The sequence below is a fragment of the Falco peregrinus genome, chromosome 1 (genome assembly GCF_023634155.1).
Source record: "Falco peregrinus isolate bFalPer1 chromosome 1, bFalPer1.pri, whole genome shotgun sequence".
Lineage (NCBI taxonomy): Eukaryota > Metazoa > Chordata > Aves > Falconiformes > Falconidae > Falco > Falco peregrinus.
In genome coordinates, this window is record NC_073721.1 from 116,999,538 (window position 1) to 117,025,612 (window position 26,075).

The 26,075-nt window shown below is 41.9% G+C and overlaps 2 protein-coding genes across 8 annotated transcripts in view; one reads left to right on the plus strand and one right to left on the minus strand.

The window, feature by feature from the left end:
- Positions 1–475: 475 nt before the first annotated feature.
- On the minus strand, positions 476–18,537 carry LOC101917244 (lamin-L(III)-like). Of its 7 annotated transcripts, XR_008748200.1 has the most exons (13): positions 16,665–18,535; positions 12,117–12,273; positions 10,997–11,122; positions 9,916–10,086; positions 8,464–8,589; positions 8,125–8,345; positions 7,203–7,428; positions 6,130–6,237; positions 5,114–5,230; positions 4,913–5,017; positions 4,716–4,786; positions 3,065–3,096; positions 481–2,484 (listed from the first exon to the last, which is right to left on the minus strand). XR_008748200.1 is itself a non-coding variant. In XM_055811119.1 (12 exons), exons 1-11 carry the CDS (start codon positions 17,015–17,017, stop codon positions 4,745–4,747), a joined length of 1,752 nt encoding a protein of 583 aa, XP_055667094.1. In that variant the 5' UTR covers positions 17,018–18,535; the 3' UTR covers positions 481–2,484; positions 4,716–4,744. The 7 variants fall into 7 exon arrangements, 4 of the variants coding, with proteins under 4 accessions (XP_055667086.1, XP_055667092.1, XP_055667094.1 ...); XM_055811119.1 differs by lacking the exon at positions 3,065–3,096; XR_008748186.1 differs by having other exon boundaries at positions 477–2,484; positions 3,065–5,017; positions 16,665–18,537.
- ADAMTSL3 (ADAMTS like 3) overlaps positions 12,208–26,075 on the plus strand; it is a 203,300-nt gene continuing 189,432 nt past the window's right edge. The window contains exons 1-2 of the mRNA XM_055811101.1: positions 12,208–12,296; positions 14,159–14,210. The gene's annotated coding sequence lies outside the window, so the exon portion shown is untranslated. The remainder of the gene's footprint in view (positions 12,297–14,158; positions 14,211–26,075) is intronic.

The window sequence follows — 26,075 nt, forward strand, 5'->3', positions numbered from 1 at the left end:
AACGTATAGGACAGCTTTCAAAAGTTTAAGTATTCAGGATCCACAGCTGCTTTTTGCTTTTCCCCACCTTTATCAGAGAGGCCTCACCAGCCATACCTTTCCATAGCAGCCAGGAAATGTCTCTTTTTTTTTCCCCTCACCAGGATTCCCCAGAGGAATTAATTACATATGCACGCATATGTATAAAGGTTTGAGTTCTTAATACATGTTGCAGTAGGCAGCTTGCCTCTTAGTACAGAGCTTTTGTCAGCTGCAACAGATGTCTCATCTAAGAGAAGTAGCTACTGCGTAAGTAGTAAGCTAGAAGCAAGTCAAGAGAGCTGTACCTTACTGACTAGGATTGAAGTCTAGAGAGAGGTCACAGGAAACCAACCGACCATCTTTCAGGTTTGCTACCAGGAGGACAACTTGCACACCAGAGAATTGATTCTTTAATACGTGCCTTTTTGAGATTACATGCTAAAGAACAAGTTTCAAAAACTCTACGATGTAGCTTGTGTAGTCAAGTAAATTAAGTAGTCCTTGTTTCCTGAACCACTGCTGGCATTACCAAACAACATCCTGTACCACTGCCGTTTCCTATCAAAACTTGCACCCTAGGTCAGATCTTTCACGGTTATTGCTTAGCACTGTCCTTCCCTTGTGCTATGAAAAGGTGCGATTCGAAATGCTGAAGATTCATCTCAGATAGAGTTCATAGCAGTTCAGCTTTACGTGAAGAACCGCGTGACAAATATGAACAGGGCAGCACAGTGTATTTCTGCAGGTTTCTTCAGTGTGCAGGGAATCGTCCCTAAACTCACCAATTTTATGGCATTGAAGTCTTTTGAGCCACTCCAATAAGATTAATGAATAAACAGAGCTATTATTTAATCTGCAAATATAAAAGTCCAAGACTTCTTTTATATACATAAAAAATATCTTTATTGGTTAAAAAAGTTTTAAGTAATCAAGATAAACATAGCAAGGTTAGAGCAGCAGCTATTGCTATGTGGACCATAAGGTACAGCTCAAATGCAAGTATTAACCAGCATCTACTCTTGATGTCTCAAAACTAGACGTTTAAAATAACTCAACAGTTCAAGTTAGGATAAGGAAAGCCTCAGCTTAGCAACTGCATCCTAGCACAGAACAGGTCTTCCACTCAGAACCAAACGCTTTGACAAAGTAAAAGGCAGTCAAGAAAACTATTCCAGCATTTGGTGAAACGTGCAATCTCAGCTGCTCCCCTCCCCTCATGCTCCTAGAGATGTACTTTATGTGGCTCAGCAAGGCCTTGCTCCACTGCGGAGCCAGCAGGTAAGCGTTTCGGTAATAAGAGGCTAAAGAGAACTGAACGCAGTGGCCCCAGAAGCTGACTGCCTGGTTCCGGAGGGCGATGGGTCAGGCTTACTACACTGCTATTAAAGTTACAGCACATCGCACGCTGGCCAACAGCCAGGATTCTCCCCACTGCCCTGGTAGGCATTCCCAAAGCAGTGCTGCAGGCTGCACGGACTTAGTACACAAGGACTCTAAGAACAGGTATTTTTGATACACCTTTTACTACAGCTAGTGCTCTCCAGTTTTCTTTCTTTGTTTCAGCAAGTGGGTTTTTTTTCCTAGCCCCTTAGAAAGCTGCCTTGTTGGGACCAAACAGTGCTAGTATTGCTAGTTACAGTACCTTCTCTGTTGGAATGAGATGCTTTTTCACATTTACAGGATACATCTGTCCAAGTTGACGCAGCTATGCTGTGATATACTTTATCTAGGAATATACAATATTGAAACTGGTAAACTTCCAGGTGCTAGAATACAGAAACAGTACATGTAATAACAGACAAGAATATTTTTACAACTTGCTTTTAATTGTAAAGTGTTTCACTCTAGAAGTTCTTTATTAAGGGATCTAGAGCAGTTTCATCTATTTCAGCATCAGGATCTGAGCAGGAAACATTCCAGACACTCAGCACTCTTCAGGGTAGCATTTTACTTCAGGCAAGTTCAGTCTTACTCAAGGTGCAAGCTAGGGTGTGATCTGGCCCCTGTAGTTCCCTACTCAGGCTTGAAACAGAAGTTCCCTTTGGAGAAACACCATAGCACAATGTTGTCAGGGAGCACGAGGCTGCCGCCACTTTCTCAAGTATTTAGCATCCTTGTGGTGCATCTGTTTAGCAGCTTTGTAAACTGTGTGCCCTCATCTGTTTCAGCAGGGCATGGAAACCAGATCCTTGTGTTAAAGTAACTTCACATAGAGCTTGTATTCTACTGCTCTTTATATCAGTGAATCCAAGGACAGGGTCCGGTATCAGAAGGTAGGAAATTTCATCACGTTATGACAAGGTTTCTTATCAAGAGGTCAGATGGGAGATGTGAAGTCAAAGTTTCAGATATTGCAGAAGATACCAAAACACATAGTCTATGTCACCTGGGATCGAGATGCATTTTCAGATGATCATCTCTTTGTCCACATTACATGACAGAACAGCTAGGATCTTCTTTTTGCTGCAGAAATAAAACATGTTAATTAGCCTGATGTCTTAATGCAAAACCTTAGTATTTATTCCTGGCTACCTGCCTGATCCTTATATAGGCACATGGGCGTTTTAGTGTTTCGTAGATTTACTTAGTAAAGCAAAGCAGGTTTTCAAGAGAGGTAGTACCTTAACTATACGGGATAGTTTGGGGGTAGGGGAAAAAGAATACCACATTTTAAGAATTTGAGTCCATGCAATACATGAGCCTGTGCCTTCCTTAATGAAAGGCTATCAAGCTCTCAGTACCTCAGTTCTGGCGCGTCAGAACTTAACCGGCATGCAGATTTGTGCTACCCTAGCTAGGATAGTGAAAGCAGAAGCAAAAGCCAGGGAAACCCTGTCTTCCTTTAAAGCACAGCATGCTTCCTTTGCATTGTGTTACTGCATGCAAGAAGTTAACTGCTTCTCACTAAGCTGCCATTATTTCAGTGCTATCAAAGCAGCAGAAGCATATAGGTACTAACGACACAAGTTTGACAGGAGCCCAACAGGACAGCAGGCAGGAATGACGTTAACATTTGAGTGGGAGTATGAGAATTGATTCTTACCATAAATGGCATAGAACAGTATTGTAAAGTTGCTGATAAAACAGATTAGAGGTAGAAGGAAAAAAAAAAGTTACTTTTGCTTTCCATCGTTGACGGCCAAATAAGCCATATTATTACTCAATTCAAATGAAGAACCTTTAAAATAACAAGTTGAGGAGAGGCCCTGCTCTGAACATGAAAAGCAGCTTGTATCAGTAAGTCCTGCATAAGCCTAAAGCTTCCACGGGTGTTACTTCAGCTGTTTTTGTGTATGCTGCGCATTAAGAGCCCACCGGCCAGAACAGCCTTACAGCCAGCACCTTTCTCAATAGCCTGTTTAACGGGGTCTCACCCTCCTTCAGCAGAAGACTGAAAATATTACAAGAATGTGCATGTCTGTCAGGAGACTTTGATAAACATCCTTTAAGCCAGCTGGCATTACAGTCATAGATATTTACCCAGATGTTCTGTTTGAAAGGACAAGGAAAAGAACCAAGCAGTAGGCAGTAACTGCCTGCTCTTAGGTACATTTTCTTCAGTAGGACATTACTAAGGTATTTTAAATTTAGCTTTCAGACAGGTATATTATGAAAATATGCAGGAAATGGTGGTGCCTTTAAGCCCTGGTGCAGTAAGATGCAAGTCCTCCTTGTAACAGATTGGTTTTAGGAAGAGCTGCGTCAGCAGTGGGGAGAGAGTGAAGCACAAGGCAATGCTTAGGGCCTTGGAGTTGGTACTATAGCGCAGCAGGGACTCGGTGCTATTTCAAGTCAAGAACAGTCCGGAGGGTTGAGCACAGCCCACAGCTGTTCAGTTATGACCAATTCAAAGCCTTTGTTTAGACTACTTCAGCACCTGAGGAAACGCAATTAACTAGTGTATCAAAGTATACCAAGAGCATCCAATATGCAAAAGCTCAGACTTGCAATATGGTCAGTCAAAAACCATTTGGAGGGGCTAGAGAGTCTTTCACAGGGCCTCAGAACATGCAAGTTGTAGCCAAAGGGTTATAAGTATATTGAATGCAAAACATGCTCATTCTGTTTAACGTTAATTCCATTAGCATGACCTGCGTCTGTGCTGAAATTCCACTTGGAAAGTATTGATTGGAGTATTTATGACTGAAGCAAGGCCGAGATACTTCTTTTGCACAGAAGAAAAAGAAAAACTAGTTCCTGGAATTAAGCTGTAACAGAAGGCTTCAAACTCATGCTTGAATTCAGGGGGGACTTAAGCAGTCAGTACACTGAAAACTTTGATTTCAGCTTTTTAATACTTTTGAATGGAAACTAACTTAAATTTGCACTGAAGAAAGCTATCTTAAGAGCAAGTCAGGGACACCGGAGTGACAGGTAAGTCACTTCATCCCACAGAAACAATTTATTTCTTGTTAGTGTTTGCATTCTGTTCGTGGAGTAACAGCTTTTAAGGTTATTCATAGTCAGATGTTTAAATGGAACTGACATTAAAGCTAGCATTTTTCAGTGTGTCAGTAGTAAGAGACCAAACAGTAATGCTACTGTTTGATCATATTCAACCAGAGAATAAGCAAAACATCAATTCCACTTCTGATGCAAAGCCATGCAAGCTACATCTTACATGGGACAAGACTGCAGCACTATTAATGAAGCAAGTTTTCTATGAGATAGAAGCATGATTCTCATCATCTCACCTGCTTAAGGATGCTCACAGGAACCACTATCATGAAACCAAACAACATTTCTTTTTTCTTCTTCTTTTGGTCTGACATCAAGAAAAACGTTAGAGTTGTAGAATATGGATAGTACTTTGAGAAGATTTTTGTACCATAATGAAAAGAAACAACCATTGAATGGCTCTGTTGATAGCATGTAACTTCAGGCAGCTTACCCGAGATGGAGACTCCATTTCACTTCCAGTTATTTCTTCATAATCATCATCTTGCTCACTGCTTTCTTCTTTGGGTACATACATGATTGTCCTCTCTGCAAGTTCCTAAAATATAATTGAATTGCCACAAGCACCCTCAAGAATTAAGTACATCAAAGAAGTTTAGTATTAGGACAGTAGACGCTATTTACTCTCACTTACCTCACCATCATCTGTGATGAGTGTGACACTAATACTGTCCCCAGTTCCCCAAGACTTCTGGGAATTCCAGACCAGATCACTAGAATCTGGGCTCACACCAGCAGCTGCACCCCAGATCTGCAACAGATTTAGAATGAGCTTCTGAAGAATCTTATTTGTAGTTAGCTTAGGATTCAGTCTAACCTATATAACTATTAAGTCCTCCAGTACCAGAGATGTGCAGTAACAAACTGAACTACTGTGATCCCTGGCAGGTTAGTTCTTTTCAAGACTACAAGAATGGTGGTAATGTTGGAGTTTTTTCTTTTGTAACTGAGGACTGTAAAACAGTTAGTGCAGAAAATGCGGTTAACGGCTTCTACCTGATGCAGAGGTAGCCTTGCTTGGACATGCATAACCATTTGAGTCACAGAGCCAAACCGTAGTTACAGACATACTCAGGGCAGCAATTTGTGTATACAAGATAGCCTCTGGCCTGGGTCACTCGCAGATCTCTTGAGCAAGCTCATACAGAGTGTAGCGTTACACTCTTCTCTTTGGTTGCTATCTAAGTGTACTTAAGAGTATGATTTTTAGAGCCAACATTTAGCTTAATATTATAAACTGTGAGCTCAGCATTGCTGAACTGTAGTTGACTAAAGCTTTTAGCAACAGCGTAAGTCTCTGCAAAACATTCATGAAATCACAGGAGTATGTGGAGCCCTAAGAATAATCTAGGGTATATTGATTCTGTTCACAATAACAGCACATCCCCATTTGGAACGATCCAAGTTCAATCCAAGACCTAGCTTCACAGAAAATTTAATTGGCATTTCAGATCAAATTGCTGCAAGGAGTTTCCCCCCCCCCCCAGCCCCACCCCCCCGCCCCCCATCTCCCTCTCCATGTAAAATAAGGATTTTTGTTCTTCAGGCACTTGCAGTATTAATTTGTCATTCCTTATTACCTGAATCTCTATTGCCATCTAACATAACAAGAACAGAGCTTCAAGTAAGTTTTACAAAACCACTACCTACTGTAACTACTTGGCCCGCCTGAAGAGTGAACCGTGAGGGAAAACTGTATGCAACATCTGACACACTTCCAAGATGTCGTCTTAACAGCCATCCATGCAGTGGCTGATCCTGTAGGACGAGAAATTCCTCTCAGCATTACAGACCAACGCCGAATCACTGAAGTGCAAGGTTATTTCCAGCCTAAAGGGTCAGTTTTAATCCTACTCCTGTAGCACACAGGAATCTGATCAATTTCAGGGAAGCCTTCAAGATTCCATTCAAGCCTCCCTATACTCCTTAGGATTAATCTTACTCCCACAGTTTCAGGCACACCTCTTCCTGCCTTCTGTTGAAGGGGGATCATGATGGTCTCTACAGGGGGAATTCTAATAAATGAAGCTTGCCACACCCATCTACCAACTTGGGCCATATATATAACACAAACGTAGCAGCCTGTGAAGGCTTAAGGCATCTCAGGCTGAAACAGCTAAGCTACCAGCCACAAGTTTTGAAGCTCCGAAGATTATTTCAAATAATTCTGGATTTTCAGACTAAATGACTCAAAGAATTATTTAATTGGTCAGATAAACCCTCTGCACAGATTAGATTCTGTCAACTCTACTCAACCTTTTAGCTGTTTTAAGCGTTTTTTAGTAATAAGAAGCTGTCATTATCCAATTTACTAAGTACCTTATTTAGTTCATCAAAGATAAATAGTACTTCTGATAGTGCCAGCCTGAATCTGGTGAGAAACAACTGTGATTTTAAGGTGTTAAGATTTCTGCATCATAGAACCCAGTGCACCTCTCCCCAAAAGCACCTCCCAGCCCACCGTGTGGACAAGACACCTGGCACTACCAGTAATAGAATAGTCTTCTATTGTATTCTATGTTGTATTCTATAGCATTCTATTCTCTAGTCTTCTCTTGACAGCAGCCAGGTTAGCTGGGAAGTCCCTGCTTTGTATTCTTTTGGCAGTACTCTTCCTTCATCTCAATCCTTCCCTACTGTCATCTCTCACTAAGCTACAGGTTGGTTGACAAGCAGTCATACTTGGCAGTGAAGGCCATGCAGACTTGAATGAACACAGGTACCTTGTCAGAGTTGTTTTTAAGCCTGACAAATTTCCCATCTGCATCGATTTCTTCAATAGATATGTTTCCGGAAGATGAAGCATGCTGAACAGTCTTAAATCCAGCACTATGCCCTCTCTTTTTGGCTTCTTTCATTTTCCTTTTCTTCCCATGCAGGAACCGTCGCCCTTGACTTGTTGCTTGAGCTGCAGCGCTGTGTGAAGATGGACTGGGCGACAGCTTGAGCCTAGAAGGGGGGCAGATAACATTCACTTGAATATCTGATGTGCTTGTTTCTTCTCACTTATATCCTCCCTCTACAGCCAAGCCTAACAGCTTCTTATATCCAAGCTTTCCACAAAGTCTTGAATATAAATTTTATTTTTACTGGCGAGAGTAGCCAAGTAGCTTGTTAAGTTTGGAAGACAGCCCCAGCCCTAGAGCTCAGTGCAAGCTTATGTCGATAAGACAAGATCCCCAACTGCAGTAAGCATTCCTTTAAAGTCTCAACAGACACTTTAGTGGAAGAAGTTTTAAGTTTTTGATGCTTCTTAGCATGTATTGAGAGTTCATGTTGTTCTCACCAGGCAGTGTCTAGACAGGAGCTGATAACTGCTCAGTTTCCTTCACGAATGTTAAGCACTGTCTTTGATATCTCTCTAGAATGTAGCACAAAGCTTTGAGAAAGTTGGAGGATGTTTAATGGACCTCTGAACTTTCATCAGCTGGGTTTATCAAGTTACTTCTCTCACTACACCATGTGGTGGATGTGAGATATAAATACCATCTACAGAAGACTATAGTTCAAGAACTAAATTATGGCAGCAACGACATACTAAGTATTTAACTCTTGCCTCCTCCACATTCTGAAGAATATACAGTTAGTCAGCGTAGAGATCTTGGATGAGGCAAGCTCTCATATGAAGATCTTGTCATAGCCTACCTCTGTTCCTCTCCTTCCAGCATTTTTCTGTAAGCATTTATTTCCAGATCTAGAGCCAGTTTCACATCCAGGAGATGCTCATATTCTTCCAGCTGTGCTCGTGCCTTCTGCTGGGCTTCTGTCATTTCTTTCTCCTTTTCAGCCATACACCTTCGATGGAAATCACGGTCATAATCCAGCTTCTCCTGTAGGTCCCTTATTTTGCTCTCCAAAGCAGCATTCTAAAATTAAGGGAATGGAAAAATCAATTAAACCTTAACTGAAGATTAGAGAGGAGAGGCCAATATTTTGAACTGGGTATCTAAAATAATTCTAAGGTTATACAAATAAGGATAGTACCTGGCTTTGATATTGATTAACTTGAGATGTCAGAGTGTCAGCTCTCAGCTTTGTTTCCATCAGCTCCTCCTGAAGAACTTTGGCAAGCTCATTCTTTTTTGATACAGATAGCTCAATATTCCCCATCTATGGATAAAGTCACTGTTAGTAATGAATTGCTTATGACTATGTATTTTAAATAAGGAAGGAAAACCAAGTGATTTCCAGCTCTTACATCTGGAAATATTTATGTTTTACTGAAGTGTGCAGATACCAATAAAGTCCAGATCAGAAAGTTTTTCATTGCTTTTCAGGGAGGTTTACACAAGTTTGACATTCATATCCAAGAGTCAGCAATAATCAGGTAGTGAAAATTGCTGGATTAGGATATTTCAGTTACAGATGCATGAAGACTTTGTATAGGTATTAAGTGAATTGATTCTCCAGAACAACAATGGAGAATATGTTTAGAAGCTGCTTGTCACAGCGTGGGGCTACAGGATATTGGGCGTGCTTACCAAACTATTGCTCTTCCCCCAAAGTTCTATTACTAAATAGTTCCTTCATCACTATAAACAGCACTGAACTATTTCTAGAGCAACTCAATCGTGAGATGTTCCAAGAAAGGGTAGAACAGAGCCATGCTCCTACAACAGGCACTCACAGAATTTCCAGTGGAAATATGGACAGAAGCGTCCAAAGGAATTCACTGACTTGGCATATAAGCTGAAGTATAGAGAAAGCCAAAAGAACCAGGAAGAAATGAACACAAGTACTTGTTGAGCGAAGTAGCAGATCATGTGATCAGCTATGTGTATGGAAGAAGGTTTAAGTTACCAATACTGCATGCTGTAGCCAACCCAGAAACCCCTGGGATCTTACCTATCGAGAGTATAAGCCTGAAGTATTACTTTTTCTGTGCCTGTGGCTAATGCTGGGGGAAAAAGGTTACAGACCAGTTCTGGAAGACAAATGATCAAGCTGCTTCCACAGCTACCCTCTTCCCCCTTATCCAGTACTAGCAACTGGGAAGGGGGATTTGCACTCATGCATTTAAAAGTGCTCTTGTGGAACTGTAAGAATACCTTATTTCATGCATTTTGATCTACTTATTATAGTTTTATTCAAGAATCCTGAAATTGCTTAATATAAACTTAGCACACCTTTATCCTGAATTTGTCAGACAAGCTCTCAGATTTGTTAGAAGTCTGAATTACAATCAACTTTATTACATTAGCCATGCCAAAGGGATAGTACTTATGCTTGTACCAGTTTTGTTTGGGACTGAGTGTTCATAGAAGTTCTGTTGTCAAATCTGACATGGCTTCGAACTTCTGTAATAGACCTGCGCCAAGAAGCTCTGCACCAAATGCAAGGGCTCCATCCGTCAGCTGTCTATGCTAGCGTGACTTTAATCATATTGAGGTACAGAAGACTTAAGCTTTGTTTTATTGGCATCTTTTACAGACTCACTTTTGCACTGAATATTTGTGCCAGCTCCTCTTTGTATAGTTTCATTTCTTCTTCCTGTTGTTTTCTGAGCTGCTGCAGAACATCCAAGAGCTTACTCTCAAATTCTCTCCGATGGCAAGATTCTATTTCTGCTATCCTGCTCTCATGGGCTCTTTTGGTCTCCTTGAGCTCCTAGGAGAAGAAATTTCTCAGAGAATAAGCAAACAATACAGTTTGATTTGAGACTGGACTTACTGTACCAGCTTAACAAGTCATTCAATATTGAAGCAGATTTATCATTGAGCACGCGACAATTCATCTATTAGGTCAGGTAATTCCACTTTGCTAGCTGTGCCGGGTTGTTTTGCTACCTCACTGCCAACATTGCTTAAACTAAATATTTAAATACTAACTACTGCATTTATTAATACTAACTCTTTGCACTAGATTGATTTCTCTGCTTTTCTTTACTTACAGCACACGCATATACACTTCAGTTTCTTTAAGCACTGTTACTTCACCTGTTCTTGGTTTATTCAAAAAGTAAAGACAGTTGGTTAGAGAAACTGGAATTCTCTATCGCTTAAACCACACATTTGAGATTCCTTCCAGTCAGAAGGAAATTGGTTTACATTCACATGTTTTTTAGGTGTGTGTACTGACTTCTCACACAAAGGTTACCAGACACCTTTGATAAGTGTTAAGGAAGTAGGGAACATAAGTTGCTTATTAAAGGAGATTAACTTCTTCAATTATTTTAGGCTTCTAGCAAACATCTGGAATCATTTAACTTTAACTGTTATATATGCATTTTCAGTTACACAAAGTAGTACGTTGGGATTGTAGTTACCTTCAGAAGTGCAGCCTGAAAAAACTCTCATATTCCTGATAGCTATCGATACTATGCCAGTTAACATGAGGTTGTGTACTTTCTTGAAGTCTTCCTAGTTAGGTGGATTTTATTGGCTGGTGGACTGTCATAGGCTGACTCAGCTAGTTACCTTTCTAAGGATAAAGCACATCTTATCATTGCTTTTAAGTGCATCCAGGGATCATGGACACCTGGAAAAAACCAACACCCTAGTAATAGGCTAAAACATACATCTTCATGAAGGTTCTTCTGGAACATCATTTCTTCTTGCAAAGTTTTTGTATGATTTTCCACATCCACCCTTCTCAATATTTCACTGTGGAGATGCTTTTTGGTATCTTCCAGCGACACTGTCAGCTAGAAAAGACAGACATCAGGGTAATAAAAATTAAGAGGACATTTTTCCCAAACTAAAACAGTCAATTTACTAAAGGTCACTCAACTTCACTCCCACAGCAATCAAAACACACTGCTTAAGTGAAGTTGGTTACTCTGTGTAAGTTCTTATTTCAGTGGGATACAGCATATTAGTAACAGAAAGACTCCTATTTTTAGGTAGACCAGATTTCCCACAAGGCAAATATAAACCAGCCCTTAACTGCACAACTTAAGTTTGACTCCTCAAAGGAGACTTCTGACGAATCATCAGATGTACCATCTATATATATTCTTCCCCTTCACAAACATAAGTATTCCAAACTTCTCCCTAACTTCCAGTATCATTTGTTTGACAAGTGAAATCCTCCAGATATAACTTATGCTGACAAACTATTATACACTTCCAGTGTTAGAATATGCTGCCTTAATGATACAAGGCTGTTGGGTTTAAGTTTTCTTTCTAAAAATTTGAAATTAGTTTATTCAATGATCACATTAAAGCATGAACATGCAAAAACTATGCTCTTAGAAATGCACTGAGAGAGTAGCAACTCAAGCAGAGTTCATTTTAGTAGTACAAGAACCTACAAAAAAAAAAGTAGTCCAAGCTTATTCTACCCAGATTTAAGCATAGTGAAGCAGTCCGGCAAATGCTCCCTTTGCTGACACGTCAGAGTGCTACAGGAGTTACAGTGGTACCACACATTTCTTGTTCCAAGGATAAAGCAAGTTGAAACACTACCTACTGCAGTCATAGAATAAAATTAAAGGTACCTACAACAGGTGGAAGTTTTAACAGCCCAACTATCAGTCACATTTGCTTTCGGCAAGGTCACAGAAATCTGCTTGTCCACCTGTCATCGCCACAGATAAGAGTCTTTCCCTGCTTTTAGATCTCAATAACTAGTTGGGTAAAAACAAGCAAAAACTTCAGGAAGAAAAGCCACGTTGAAATACCAGGAACAAGCCTTACAGTGACTACTTCATCTTTTAATTCACGAAGGTCCTTCTCCAGAGTTCGGCTGTTACTCAAAGCCGTTGCTAATTCAGCTTCCTTCGCGTTCAGCTGAGCATCGAGGTCCCTCAGACGAGACTGTGCCAGGTCTAAGTCAGCTTCTTTTTTTGAATTCCTACAAGTGAAAGTTTCACACTGGTAAGTTGCAGTTGATGAGGGAGAAAGTTTGGTTTGAAGGTGTTTCCCCTCAGAGGGTCCTGCAGCAGCGCTGAGGCAAAGAGGTGCAGTAGCGCTCGCGGTGCGAGCACAGGGTGGGCTGTAAAACAAACCCTCAGACAAGCATCATTTGTTTAACCAGAAAGATTTCTGACCCAGTTTCCAGCTGGTTTTGTGCTAATCCTACACGGAAGCCAGCTATTTTCCACAGCGTTCCCAACCGCTGAGGGAAGGGGCGGCGCGGGGCCACAGGCAAGCACTAGTCGCGCTCCAAGCCAAAGTTCACCGGACCACAGCGACCTGCCACCACCGCACACGCTGCTCACACAGACATCGCCTTGCAGCCGCAAAGGCCACCGCCACCGCCGCCCCCCCCCCCCCCCCCCTCCCCGGCACAGCGCCTGCGGCCGCGCAATGGCGGCGCGGCCCCGGCCCCGCACGGCTCCCGGTGGGCGGCGGCAGCAGCAGCAGGGGCACCCGCCAAGCCCGCGCCCGCCAGGCCCCGCAGCGCCCCCAGGCGGGCGGGCGGCGCGCAGCGCGAGCCCGGCCTCTCTCCCGCGCTGAGGCGGGGCAGGCGGCACAGCACCCCCCTGCCCGCGGCGCGGCTCTGGCTGCCGGCGTGCCAACCCTCCGCCCCGGCAACGTGCCTGCCCACAGCACAGGAGTTTTGTCCCTAGGAGATCGCCGGCCCAGCCCCGGGATCTGGCCTTGTCCAACCCACAGCCCCGGCTGGGGCTTTGCCCCCTACAGCCCCTCAGCTCCTGCCGCTGGGCAGGAACTGCCCACAGCAGCCACCCTTCCCTCACAGCACCCTGCGCGGGACTCTTCTCCCTCGGGAAGGGTCACTCCTCCCTCCCTCACACCATGGCAGTTACAGGGTAAGCAGCTTCTCCCTCAGAAGAGGGCTCCTTGCACAGGTACCCGGGTACAGAGCCCTCGGCTACCACCTGGATGGCCAAAGCAGTTTAAACTGCCTGTTTTACTTGGCACCACAGCAGCGAAGTGCTAGGCCCACAGTGCATTCCTGTCAGAGAAAGGGGTGATCATTTCCCAGACTGCTCTAACTTCTAAAGTCAGTTGCCTGACCACTACCCAGACTTTCTGCTCAGAACTCAGATTTGAGATTGCAAAGAGTGAAGGGTTCACTCCATTTTAGCAAAATCCCTTCTGCCAAGTTACTAAGTTGTGATAGTTCATACAATGAGTTTTCCAGTTGATAACTGAGCAGACCAGTTGGAGAGAGTCCAAAGTCATTCTTGCAGGAGCAATCAGCTCTAGAAAGCTTGGACTGCAAGGAAAGATTGGAAAAACTAAGGGTTGTTTAGTCTAGAAGAGAAAAGCGACAGGAGATGTAACAGTCTTTACATACATGAAACAGCATAGAGGAAGGGAATCTGTTTTCCATGTCTGCTGTGGACAGGAAGTTGCAGGCTTAAACTGCAGGGAGAAATATTTGGGTTAGATGTTAAGGAAACTAACAGTAGTTCAACACTGAAGCACATTGCCTGGGGGGGATATTCTGGAACCTCCATCATCTGGAACTTAAAAAAGGGTTACACAAACATCTGTTGGAAGGGATACAGGTATGGTTGGTTCCAACACAGGCCTGGGGCATGGCTACATCAGCTTCTTGCTCAAGGCCTTTTCTAGCCCTGCTGTTCAGAGGCATTTGTAGATTGTGGCCTCAAACTTCATGCCCATGACAAAAATAAATGTTTTACTAGCAGAGGTCAATTATTCTTTACTCAGACACTAGGAACAAGTAACTACTGGGTAACAATGAAAACCAAGGTAATGCACTGTAGGGTATTTTTTTAGTATTTATAGGTTTCTTTCTTTTCTAGGTATTGATTGGTCACCTTCCTTTTGGTATCTCTGCTACTACTACCACTTCTCGTGAGTATTAGTTACAATATTAACAAGTACATCAATAACACTACTTAATGATAATGTTAACTGTTCCATCCTACAATAATGTAAATTCCATTCTGCAGTCAAAGGGTGTGCAAGACTGAAATTCTATTAGTGTCTGTGTTTTAACTCCATGGTTTGACCATCCACTTTCCTGATGCAGGGCTCTGACAGTCAGGTCCCGATTTCCTGTTTTCTTTCCTGACAAAGATTTTCAGAGAACCCTGAAGTAAATAATTTAATCTTTAACAGCAATTTAACAAGTCTGGCTTTGACAAGAGCATTTACTACCCTTTTAAACCAAATTTGGAGTGCAGAACACCACTCTACATTATTATGCAGCAAGCAGTGACAGTTACAATACTCAAGCACATTCCATATACAAACCATTCCAGAACTAAACATGGGTTATTGACAAAGCAATAGCTTTGACGCACCCCCAGGCACATTCCTTGTAAATCAGGGTGTCACATATGCTTGACCTGAAGAATTTAAATAGTTTTACCAAAAGAGCTCCTGTACATTTGAGACACTCCTGTTTGTCAAGACTACACAACATAACAGCACTTGCAGAATTCATTCTTACAGCTTCAGCTTGCTACCACATATGTCAGGTTCAATAGCAAAATGCACATCTATACTCACTGGTGCAAAAAGAAACGCGTCTTGTCTTTCTCTGCTGTGCTACTGTAGTTGCTTTGACCTTCCTCAGGCTCTGAATGCAACCAACCAGCATGCTTATCTACAACTCCTCCTCCCCAAACATCTTTGGCCTACTTCCAATTACCACTGCTTACATAGTAAGAATGCTGAAATGCAAGCACACTTCATTGTTGCAGAAGCTTTAAGTCTCTTTACCAGTGATTACCAAGAGCTAATGGTTAATGCTGCTGGGAAATTATCTGGTGACATTCCATCCTATGAGTTCCAGGTTATTTAAAGGGTGTATATATAAATATAAAGGGCACGATACCCTCAAAGCAGTTTGTTCCAAGTCAGAGATACTTGCAGTCAGGCAGCCCAGATACAACACTTATTAATATTAGGACTTTGGTCTAGTGCTTTCAGAAAGCAGTATGTACTATGTTAACCACTTCTAAGACCTAGTTAAAGAAAAAAATAAAAAAGAGTAAGTCCAGAGGATTGCATACCTGCCAAACCTAAAGCTTTATAAACAAAGCCACAGTTATACAAACACAAAGAGCAGCTGAGAAGTTTTACAACTGGCATTACCCCTCCTCACTGTCCACTCAAGTGGCTGGTTAGATTTATGAAATAGACCTACGAGCCAAAACCCAGCGTGAATGAGACAAGCCCAAGAACTTCTAAGCAGCTGAAAACAGAAGCTTAAAGAAAAAAATCTTTTATTCCCAAGTAGAACAGCTACTTAAGTCCTGCTGAGCCTATGAGACAGTAGTATTTGCTCCACACAAGTGTTAAAAGAAAGAGTTGGTACCTAAAGTTGCTATGATACAAGTTCATAACAAGGTTTAAGGGGCCTGTGGACACCCAAATTATTGGAAGTCTGTAATTGATTTGGCAGAACAATGGGGCATTAAAGCAACTAGCAATGCTAGCACTCTATATATCCATAAAGGAAGCTTGTTTGGGATTGGACACTTGTTCCCTCCCCTTTGCTACCCACCTTCTTCCCCCCTTCAAGAAGGGATTTGGTCACACCTACATCTGGCCACCCCTTTGAGCCAGGCTTAGCAAGACTAGGCAAGCTAGTTCCAGGCTCAGGATACACAGCTTGCAAGAAAGTCAAGCCTGAAGGAGCAGGCAGCTCATCCCATTGGTATGTAAATCAAGACCTAAAAAGCCACTAGGACAATTTCTGTGCAGTACCAGGTTGGGCCGGTCGAGCTATACCGCTTACAGGACTACTTTCTCTGTTTACTCCCCTCTAGGCAATGCCTGAGCTAAGAAGCCCCCAAAAGATGTGAGCTGCCTCCCCACAGAAATTGAGTCCCCTGCCCCTATAACTTTCTAGATGCTTTCCAGCACAGCAGCTTCCTGGGTATGTGTGAGTACAGGTGTGGTGCCAAACCGGGTCAGCCATGCATTCATGCAAGACTGTCCCCAGAGGGCCACCAAGCACCCCAAGTTCGGGGCAGCTCCATGCCCACCCCAGGGAGGTGCTGAGGCGGCCCAGCAGCACCACAGCAGGAGGCACACACAGCAGCGTCTGCACTGTACGGCTTCAGAGCAGGCACTGGGGTTTCTCCTAAGGCAAGACACTCCAGCCCCACAGGGCCGCACCTTTGGGGCATCACCACTGCCATGGCCCCGGCAGCCCGCAGCACCGAGCGCTCCCCTCACCCAGCACACAGCTGCTGGCAAGCACCACCACCACCCCTCACGGCCCCCCGAGGCGGCGGCCCCGGCAGGGCGGCCTGCTCGGCCCGGCAGGTGCGGCGGGAGGGCCGGGGCACCGACCTGCTGTGCAGCTGCCGGTGCTCCTCGCCGAGCTTGCCCACCTCTATCTGCAGCGTGGCCCGCTCCATGGCGACTTCATCCAGCGCCCGGCGGGCGTCGGCCAGCTCCGTCTCGTAGCGCAGCCGCAGGCTGCTGTGCTCCCGGTCGCTCCTCGCCTGCAGCTCGGCCAGCCGCTGCTCCAGCGCCGACTTGTCGGCCTCCAGCGCCCGTACCCGCTCGATATAGGCAACCAGGCGGTCGTTGAGCTGCTGCAGCTCCTCCTTCTCCTGCAGCCGGCTCAGCCGCGTCGGGCTCGGCGAGACGGCGGCGGGGACCAAGCGGCTACCGCTCACCGGCGTGGAGGTGAAAGCCATGGCAGCCGCCAGCCCGGGCCCAGGCGCCGCCGCCGCCGCCACCGGGACCGCCCCGCGCAAGACAGACACCGGGTGCCTGCCGCCGCCCGCGTATAAATAGCCGCCAGCTGCCACCGCGGCCTGCCGGCGAGGGTGGGCAGCTTAAAGAGCTAGGGCTGTTCCCCCACTGCCGCTCTAGCAGAGTAGAAAAGATACTTTTTTCTTTTTCTTTTTTTTTCCCTTGGTTTTTCACATGCGCCTTGCCGCATCTCATCAGTACAATGGTGCTGGGCGGAGAGGGCGGGGAGGGAGCTGTCGGTAAAAGCTGACAGCAGCCCAGCGGTTATACAAACCGGGGCGAGCGGTTGGGGTGAAAAAATAATCCCAGATTTAGGAAGACACATGACAGCTGCAGTGATGTTCACAGTCCAGCACGCTACCTTGTCAGTGCTCTGCCTGTTCTGTTTTTTTGCAATTTGTTCAGCTGAGGAAAATAAGCTAGTCCCTGCTGGTTTTTGTTTTGCTGTTTGTGGGCGGTTTTAGCTTTTAGGTTAGGCTGTGGTGGCTGTCAGCCATCCCAGTGTTTTGGTTGAAAGGTGATGTTGTGCGAGCAGAAGGAGAGGAAAAGGGAGCCTGCATCAAAACAAACCTGTGCAGCAGTCTGCAAAGCCTTACACTAATTACATTTTATAAAAAACATTGTTCAATGAGAAGGCTGCTTCAGCACTTTTGTAGTGACGTATACTGTGACAGTTGTCAGTTTTCTCCAGTAGTTAATTAATTTACCCTTTTCTTTTTCATTTATATGTCGGAAAGCAGATGCTGTACAGATCTTTTTCAGTATGAGCATAGAAATCTCTGAACATTAATGTAACTGTTAATTATGGTGTTTGTTGCAGTATTTACAAGAAAGTTCACTTTAGAGCTTAACTTAGGTCAACATTATTTCCTACATGGAAAAACAGCCTTAACATTCTTTTAGAGTTCTTTAAAGATAGGTTTTATGAAGGTTGTAGGTGCTAATTCAATTTTCACTTCACAAGTCGGCAGGCAGGTAACATAGGAGAACATAGTTGACCACAACATTGTAGCTGAGGATTTTAGAATTAAGTTATATATACCCCTGAATACAAAGTTACAAAGTAGTAACTTTGGACCTAGAAGGAGGTATGAAAGGAGGGGTTTGGGGTTTTTTTGGAACTTCTTGACACACTTGTATAAAAAACAACACCACAGTTTCAAAACCCTAAGACTACATGCAGCATGGTAATAATATATAGCCAGACTGAGCTCCTCCGATGCTAGTCCTAGCAAAAGCACCAGGAAATACTTTTCTGCAGAGAAGTTCCAGGTTTTTATTTTGGTATAATGAGTACTTGTTTGTTCTTCATTGCCAATAGAAAGCTCAATTCAAGAAAAATAAAAAATATGATTTAAATCTGAAATATGTACCTCTAAGACCAAGATGTGTATATCTGAGGCTTTGTTTCAGCTTTGAAACCTCAGTCCTCTACAAAGAACACTGTGATCGTATGTCATTGCCATGTTTGATGGCTGCATGTTACTGGCCAGCTGTTCAAATACAATTGTATGGCTTTGGAACAGATGCAGAACAAAACAAGAAATCTGCTATTCTAAGAATATTTTCCTTGTCTGCCAAGGCTTTGTAATAGTGCAAACAAAAACAGCTGAAAGAAATAGTTCAAAAATAGCCTGAGCTAGTTTTGTCTCTTGTATTCTTTACCTACTCTCACTACGTGACAACAGAAGCTAGCAACTTAAGAAGAGCTTAATGGAAGTCTGTTACTGATTCTTTTCTTTCTGACATTTTTTCTGGCTTTTCCTTTGATTAAGACTGCAGTCCATACTGCTTAGACCACAAGCATAGCTGAGGAATTTCTGCAGAGATAAGCCTGGACCATCTTTTCCTACTGTTTCAATTATGAAGATATGAGGAATGCTTCAGGGTTAAGAGATACAGAGGGTATGGGGGAAAATTGTGGCAAAAGGTACATATTCCAGGCTAAAAAATAGTAAAACTTTTTCTACAAATAGTCCTTTGGCAGGAAAATGTAGATATGGGAGATTTAGACAGTATTAGCAGATTCCACAACATTAGGGGAAAAAAAAAAAAAAGTAAAATAACTGTGATTTTTTTTTCAGGTGTGTTAATCATACCTTGATCTTGAGCTGGTGAGATTAAATAAAAAAAGCAGAACAATGTAGCAGTGCAATGAAAATCAGGAAAAAATCAACTGAATTTTTCACTATCTCTTTCCTTAGGTATCTGCTGATTCTAGCCATGTGCAAGCCATCTGTTAGTATTGGTTTCCAAACATCGTCAGGGCTCTGAGTGCACCAATATGCCTTGACAACCTTGACCAGCCTCAGCTAGGGCTTCCATCCACGCCTCTGCCCACAGGTGCAGGAACACCATTTAAGCTCTTTTGTCTCTGAGTTGTGGTTGTGCTTGGTTCTAAGTGCTGTTAGTCTATGGACTGATTTTTTTTTTTATTTTTTTTTTATTTTTTTTTATTTTTTTTAATTTTTTTTTTCCCCCTCTCTCTCCTCTAGCTTGACTTTATGTTTGTATGGTTACTGTAATTTTGCCTGGGCTCTGTGCACCCTGGCTGTTCTCTTCAGCCTCTTGCACGTTTCATCTAGAAGTAGTGGGACAGGTGGCTCCTGCCTTGCTAGCCTGGCTACCTGACTTGGCTCTCTGTCCGTTAGGAAACAGTGGGACCTTACCACTCCTTGGCTGACAGGTTGTTAGAGAAATGATGACTAAATAATTACGTAAGGCCAAATTTGTTGATATTTTAAACTTTTTTTTTGTGTGTCCTCATTCAAGAAGTTTGAATTCATAGCTATTTTTCAAGTCTAAAATACATTTGAGGCTATACATAGTAAGTGGACAGGCTTGACCAGTGTGAAAATATTGTGCTGGCAAATGTAAGCACAGATAACAGAAACATTAATGGTCTTTTAGTGGTTTTCTTTAATAGTTATTCTGCCCTTTAACTCATAAGGGTCTCTTCCTAAATATTAATTGGAAACAAAATAAGGTAACACGGGACAGCCTTTATTTATATAGTTAAAGAAATCTGTACATGTAGTAATAATTTGTTTCAAATGGTATTATTCTAATGTATTAGAATATATTAATAAATACTTTGCTAAGCAGTCTATTTACAGGCAGCCGTGAGTGCTCACACATGTCTAGAGCTATCGAAGACTGATTGAGTTCTACTGGTCTGATAATGGTTGCCATAGTACAGGAGTAGGTATGGAGGCTCCATGGGAAAATGAGAGACTACCCACCAGAAAGATTAAAAGGCAGTTTCTGTGTCATCGGTGGTAGTGTACATAAATGGGAAAGTCCTTTCCAGAACCCATAACTGTACAAGTTGCTCCCCTGTGTAGTACTTCAGTATATGCCTCTACTTGTCTACTTAAGCAGGACAAGTCAGTTGGCTTGCAGTGGTTTTTGCCTGTGTTGGAACAACAGCCTTCTGTAACTTGGCGGTTAGTAAAGAAATGAAATTATCTGTGGCATTACAAGATGGAAGCGTAAACAATAGATTTTGTTTAGTAAAACATGAAATAGAGAAAGTATACAGCATAACAACATTTTGTAGGTGACACCTGACAAGATTCTGTCTCAGGCTGTCCTAGTTTCCAGTTCCCATTGATCAAATGCTACTGTCATGTACTCGTACTGTTTACGCTGGTAGTGCTATGACTAGAATCTGGCTCACTGTCTGAAGATGTATTCTCTCTTCCAGTTTCACATAGAATACACCTTAGTTTCTGAAAGAAATCTGTATGGAATGAGGAGGAAAAGAATTCTCAGGTACTGCATGGATCTGCAAAACCATAATTTTGTTCTATAGACTTTATTCATACCAGTATCAGGCTTTGAAGAAACATCACAGATTATGAGGGGTTCTCATAGCATACGACAACAGAGTGTGCAAAGAAGAAAATATAAAGGAAAGTAGAAAATAAGTTGGGTTTTTCTTTTTTTTAGTGGTAGCTCCCAACTCTGAATCTGGAGCTTTACAAATGTTCTTTCCCTCCATCCACCAAATCTTGCTAACCGTTTATCCTCATTCATTGTTAAATAGATTGTATTTGATTACGTCATCACTGCTTGTTAATAAGAATAACAAATGCATTTGCTGGCTCCCACAGGAGCCAGAAACAACCTCTGATTGACCAGAGAGAAGTCAAATCTGAGTCCCTTGTGAAAATGAAGTCACTTCCATCTCTTTTAGTAGAACATAATAACAAAAATGTCTTCATTTACATCCAGGCAACATTGCTGAACTGAGTTGAATCCATTTCATAAAGACCAAATAGTTTATCCCACTATTATTGTATTTGACTTAATACCTCACTCAACTCAATATGGAGCACTTGAGCTGCAGCCAGGCTGTGGTGAGAAGAATGGATGCTTTTCCTTGATAATGATTCACAATATACTCTTAATGAAGACTGTAAAACTGCAACTCAAGAAACAGGAGTATTTGCCAACACAGCAAAAGAAGTTGGCAAATGGAAGTAGAACAGAAGAATCAAAAATTAATTCCAAACTTGCTCTCTGTCCTCACATTTACTTTCAAAAAGTATAGATGGAGCTGAGGGTTCTACTTTCTGTAAGTACACGGTTCAGTTCTTGGTTTTGGGCTTCACATTTTATCTGCTGCTTTGTTCCCACCACACAAGCTTATATAACATTTCATGTTATGAGTTTTGTTGTAGGTTTTTCTGTAATGGTACTGAAATGCAGACTGTATGTGAGAAGTAGAAATTTTTTTCCTCTTAGTTCCAAAATTTGATGCACAATGTCACTTTTCTGGGGCTGTTTTCTGGTGACCTAATTTTTTTGGGGGGGAATTTGATTTTTTTTTAATCTAATTCAACTGTTACCCACGTTTATTCTTTCCACTGGTTTTGCTGTATTTCCCTGCATTAATCACTCATCTTCTGCTTTCATAACCGCATTGCCTTTGTCACTAGTATTCCTCCCAATGATGTATTATGTTTCTTCCAACCTTGTCCTTTGTTGTAAAAGGACAACCTTGTCCTTTTTATTCTTTCTCACTGCTTCTTGCATATGTTCTCTTCTGTTTCCATGTTAGTAAGCATCTTTAGATACTCATGCAGTGCCATGCACAAGTCATCTTGTGAGACACAGGTCACCTACTTTACTACTCTTGCTTTTCTGCAGTGAACCATTATGATGAGGGCAGTAATTGTCTAGACAAAGCAAGCTTTGTCTGTTCCTCATGACTTGCAATGCAACTGATTTCCTCAGAGCTCCTGTTTATTCACCAAATGTTGTCTTTTTCACATAGCACTCAATAACATTTTAACAAACACAGAGGTAAGGGCCATCACAGACTGAGGAAAACAGATTGTTGTCACTGTTGCATGAGAAGAAAATGGCAGACAAGTTCAGGAATTTAAAGCTGGCATATCCACAGTCCTCAGTGGGGTTGCATATTTTTTTTTGCGAACTAAGAAAAAACTCTGTTAAAGAACAGAGTTATGTGTAAATAAACTAAAGCCATTTTACTTCTGCAATGATTTTTTTCATTTTGCCTTATCTGCATTCAATCTTAACCTATACCAGTTCATATTGTATAATTATGCCCACAATAAGCACTTCTGAAAAAATATCCTATAAAACCACAAAATGATCTCGTAAGTGCATTATAAATTTATCTCAAAACGTGAGTTCTTACATTTTAGTTAGGGCTATGGACACTGAACTACAACAAAAAGTAAGTATGTGCCATCTGAATAAAGACATGTTTGTTCTGGAGAGTCATGAAATTTGATGCAACTGCTACTACTGTACAGGATCATAAATATGCAAATGAGCCAAAAGTTGTTTTGCTTGAGGATAAAAAGGATTTTGAGAGACAAGAAAGGACAAATATTTATTCAAATACTTGAAATAGTGACCATTTGTGTATACTGTATTGGTTAATATTAGATTCATTTAAACACAAACTGAGAGGAAGACACTAGTTTTCTTCTATAATGTTTAGGTCTATACATAAGTAGTTTTTCTTTCTCTAAGCCAGAATTTTTTTTTCTATTTACTATACTGATGGATGCTTTTCCAAAGCCCATGGTGAGGATCAATGTGGAATGCAATGGGTTCCATAACACCAAGAAATCCAAGACAGTGCTGTAGCTGAACTTTGTACCTTTATACTAACAGAGGCTTTACTCTTTATAACATCTTTGTGAAGTGTGACGGCGCACTATTGCTTTCTACCCTAGAGAGCTTGCTATTTCAGGGTAAACAAGCACCCTGTACAAAACCAATGCAGGGCCAAAGAACTGATTATACCATGTCAGGGTTCTCATGGCTCTAGTTACAGGAAACTGAACATTTTCCTTATATTAGTCAATCAGGTGCAGCTCAATCACTGATAACTTTGAGGCCTCATTCCAAAATTCAGTTTCTGCATGGAGTCTCTGCATGATACTTCCAGGTTTGGTGTTCAGTAGACATAATCCTGATTTATGAACTAAATGTTGTTCTGCACTGTTTCAATGGATTGAAGATTTGTAGTTTAGCCAAACATATTTTTTCCTAAGTAGTACGGACTTCTATTAAGATGAAAGAATGGCCTTCATTATCATCAGATTTGCTTAGCTGAACTGAAATTGAGAGAATATTTATATAAAAGTGGAGTCTGCTGAATAAGTTTGTATACCTGCATTTCAGGACAAAGTTAAATAGAAAAACATGGTTTTTCTTGTTTAGATGTGAAGATTTTCCATTAATGTTCACCAAGAGAGTGAAATCTGGTGGTTATCATGTGATTGAACAGAGGTTTTTGTTTACCAGACCAGAGATGTAATTTTCTTCAGTTTTGCCTTTAGATATACCTTGCAGGATCCATCTTCTACACCTTATCTGCGGGCACTGTTAAGTGTAAGCTGAAATTTTGTGTTACAATTGAATGTAAATCAACAAATGACAAAATATGTCATGGTTGTGTTCAATAGTGAAGACACATGGTCTTAAGTCAGTATAAAGCAAAGGATAAGACCATCATATTTTGAACCAAGTTCCTCATGAGAGACCATGCCAGCTGTACAGGTGGACAAGATTATGATTGTGTTCAATGAAAGAAGTACAAGTGCCCATATTTCACAATTTTATGAACAGTAAGGGCTTTACAGCTGTCATATTTAACATCATCTAAATGATGCATAGTTTAGAGAGCAGCAAAAGAAAAGCATATATGTAATAAAAAAGCACTGCTAGTAACAAGAGACAAATACAGGAATTATGCAAGAGAACTCTGAGTGTTAAGAGCATTGCTATAGCTTCCTATTCAAAAAAACCTTGTACCAACTCTGCCAAGCTCATGTGGCACGAGTGGGAATTAGAAGACTCTGTGGTAAAAATTGCTAATAAGGTAATACCTAAAGGATTTGACACTGAACCAGGGGTTGTACAAACATAATGTAATAGACAACAACAGCTCCTGCCTTGAAGTGTTCATAATCCATACAGGCAAGACAAAGTGAACAGAAGAGCAGGTAAATGTTTACTTAGGAAAAAGTGATTTCTTTTAAACTTGGATGGCCAATTAGTTTTTGCAGAATTGCTGACAGATTTCTCCAGGGATGAAAACTGCATCCAGAAACTGGAAGTTTGTGGCCTTTAATTTTAGGGTGTGTATTGAAGGAGTCTGCCATGGAGCTGCAGGTGTTGTGAATTTTGAAGTGGTTGTTAATAAACAGGTCTTGCCTGGACAGCTGAGTTTCATTCAGTGTTTGCTTGGCTCAGCAGAAGGGGTTATGGAGATCTCCAACAGGAGTCAAAATCTCAAAGCTTCCAGGCTCACTGGAAGTCTAGAGAGAAAACAGTGAAGTGACAGGAGTGTGGAGAAATAAACTGAATAAAGGAGACAACAAACCAGCATTCAATGAGAATGAGCTTCACAGAGGAAAACGCCCTGTTAAAAACTGCCCAGACCCATGTATAGTTTCCAGTAGTAGGGTATGCTCCAAATACTGTTATTTCCTGGGTGCTCATCTTCCTCATAAAAAGGTACTTCAAAGTAATAAAAAAACCCCAGACCATGGGTGATGGGAGGGAATGGGATTAACGCTGTCATTTCAGTAGCTGGGGCAAGACATATTGCCAGTTGCTATTTTACTAGGTAGGAACCAGAAGGTACTTGCATTATTTATTACAATACTGTTTTCTGATGTCTCCCTGGGGGTAATGCTTGCAGGTGCTTGCCTCCATTTTCTTACATGCTGTATAAATTCAGATATAGAACTGACAGCCTGGGACTGAGTTCACACAAGGAATTAAGTTGTATGTAAGCAGCAGCCTAACTTAAGTCGATGAACCTGACACGAGCTAACCTTGGCAACTTCCTATTGCACAACTACTTTTCTACTCTCCAATTTATTGCAGGAGATGAGGAAATGTTTCTCAGGCTTGTGTACATGATGTTTAATTATCCTTTATGGTTAGGGATGCACAGGGCCAACTGATCTGAAGCAAATGACCTGGATAACATTGAAGGAAGGTAATAGAGTAAGCTGGAAGGAGAAAGTAAAGCGCACAGATAAGTAGCACTGAAAAAAGGAAAAAAAAAAAACCCCACAGAAATGCTGAGCAGCATTCAAATTTGGAAAATGCTGTTAGAATCCCAGTGTTGTCTGACAAGTGGAGTTTGCTACCCAGTGTGCAAAGAGCCAATTTCACACACAGAGCTGAGGTATCATTTATTGCACATCTGCACAGAGATGGGTGCCAGGTAGAATCCACAAAGCTAGCACACCTCTTAACACACAGTGAAACGTTGTATACGCTTTGAACAATTATTTACAATTATGTTTAGCCACACTTAATTCTCATTGGTTCTTACCGGTTGCCTCAAGTGCAGTGTTCTTTTCACTGGGCCTGTTCTGCGGGGAGGGGGGTTTGTTAGCAGGAGGCTCTCTTTCCTCCAGGAAGGATCTTGTAGTATGTTAATTAGGATAATTCAAGTAATTTTCTGTTTGGTTTCATTAACCATTGGTTCTCCTT

Bases quoted from the DNA above. Each gene is read 5' to 3' on its own strand.
- LOC101917244 (XM_055811111.1), bottom strand. From the start codon at position 17,017: ATGGCTTTCACCTCCACGCCGGTGAGCGGTAGCCGCTTGGTCCCCGCC. The intron at 6,238-7,202 runs GTACCTGTGTTC...CTCGTCCTACAG, and splicing joins TTAAAAACAACTCTGACAAG to GATCAGCCACTGCATGGATG. The intron at 5,231-6,129 runs GTAGGTAGTGGT...AATCTGTTGCAG, and splicing joins AGGCGGGCCAAGTAGTTACA to ATCTGGGGTGCAGCTGCTGG.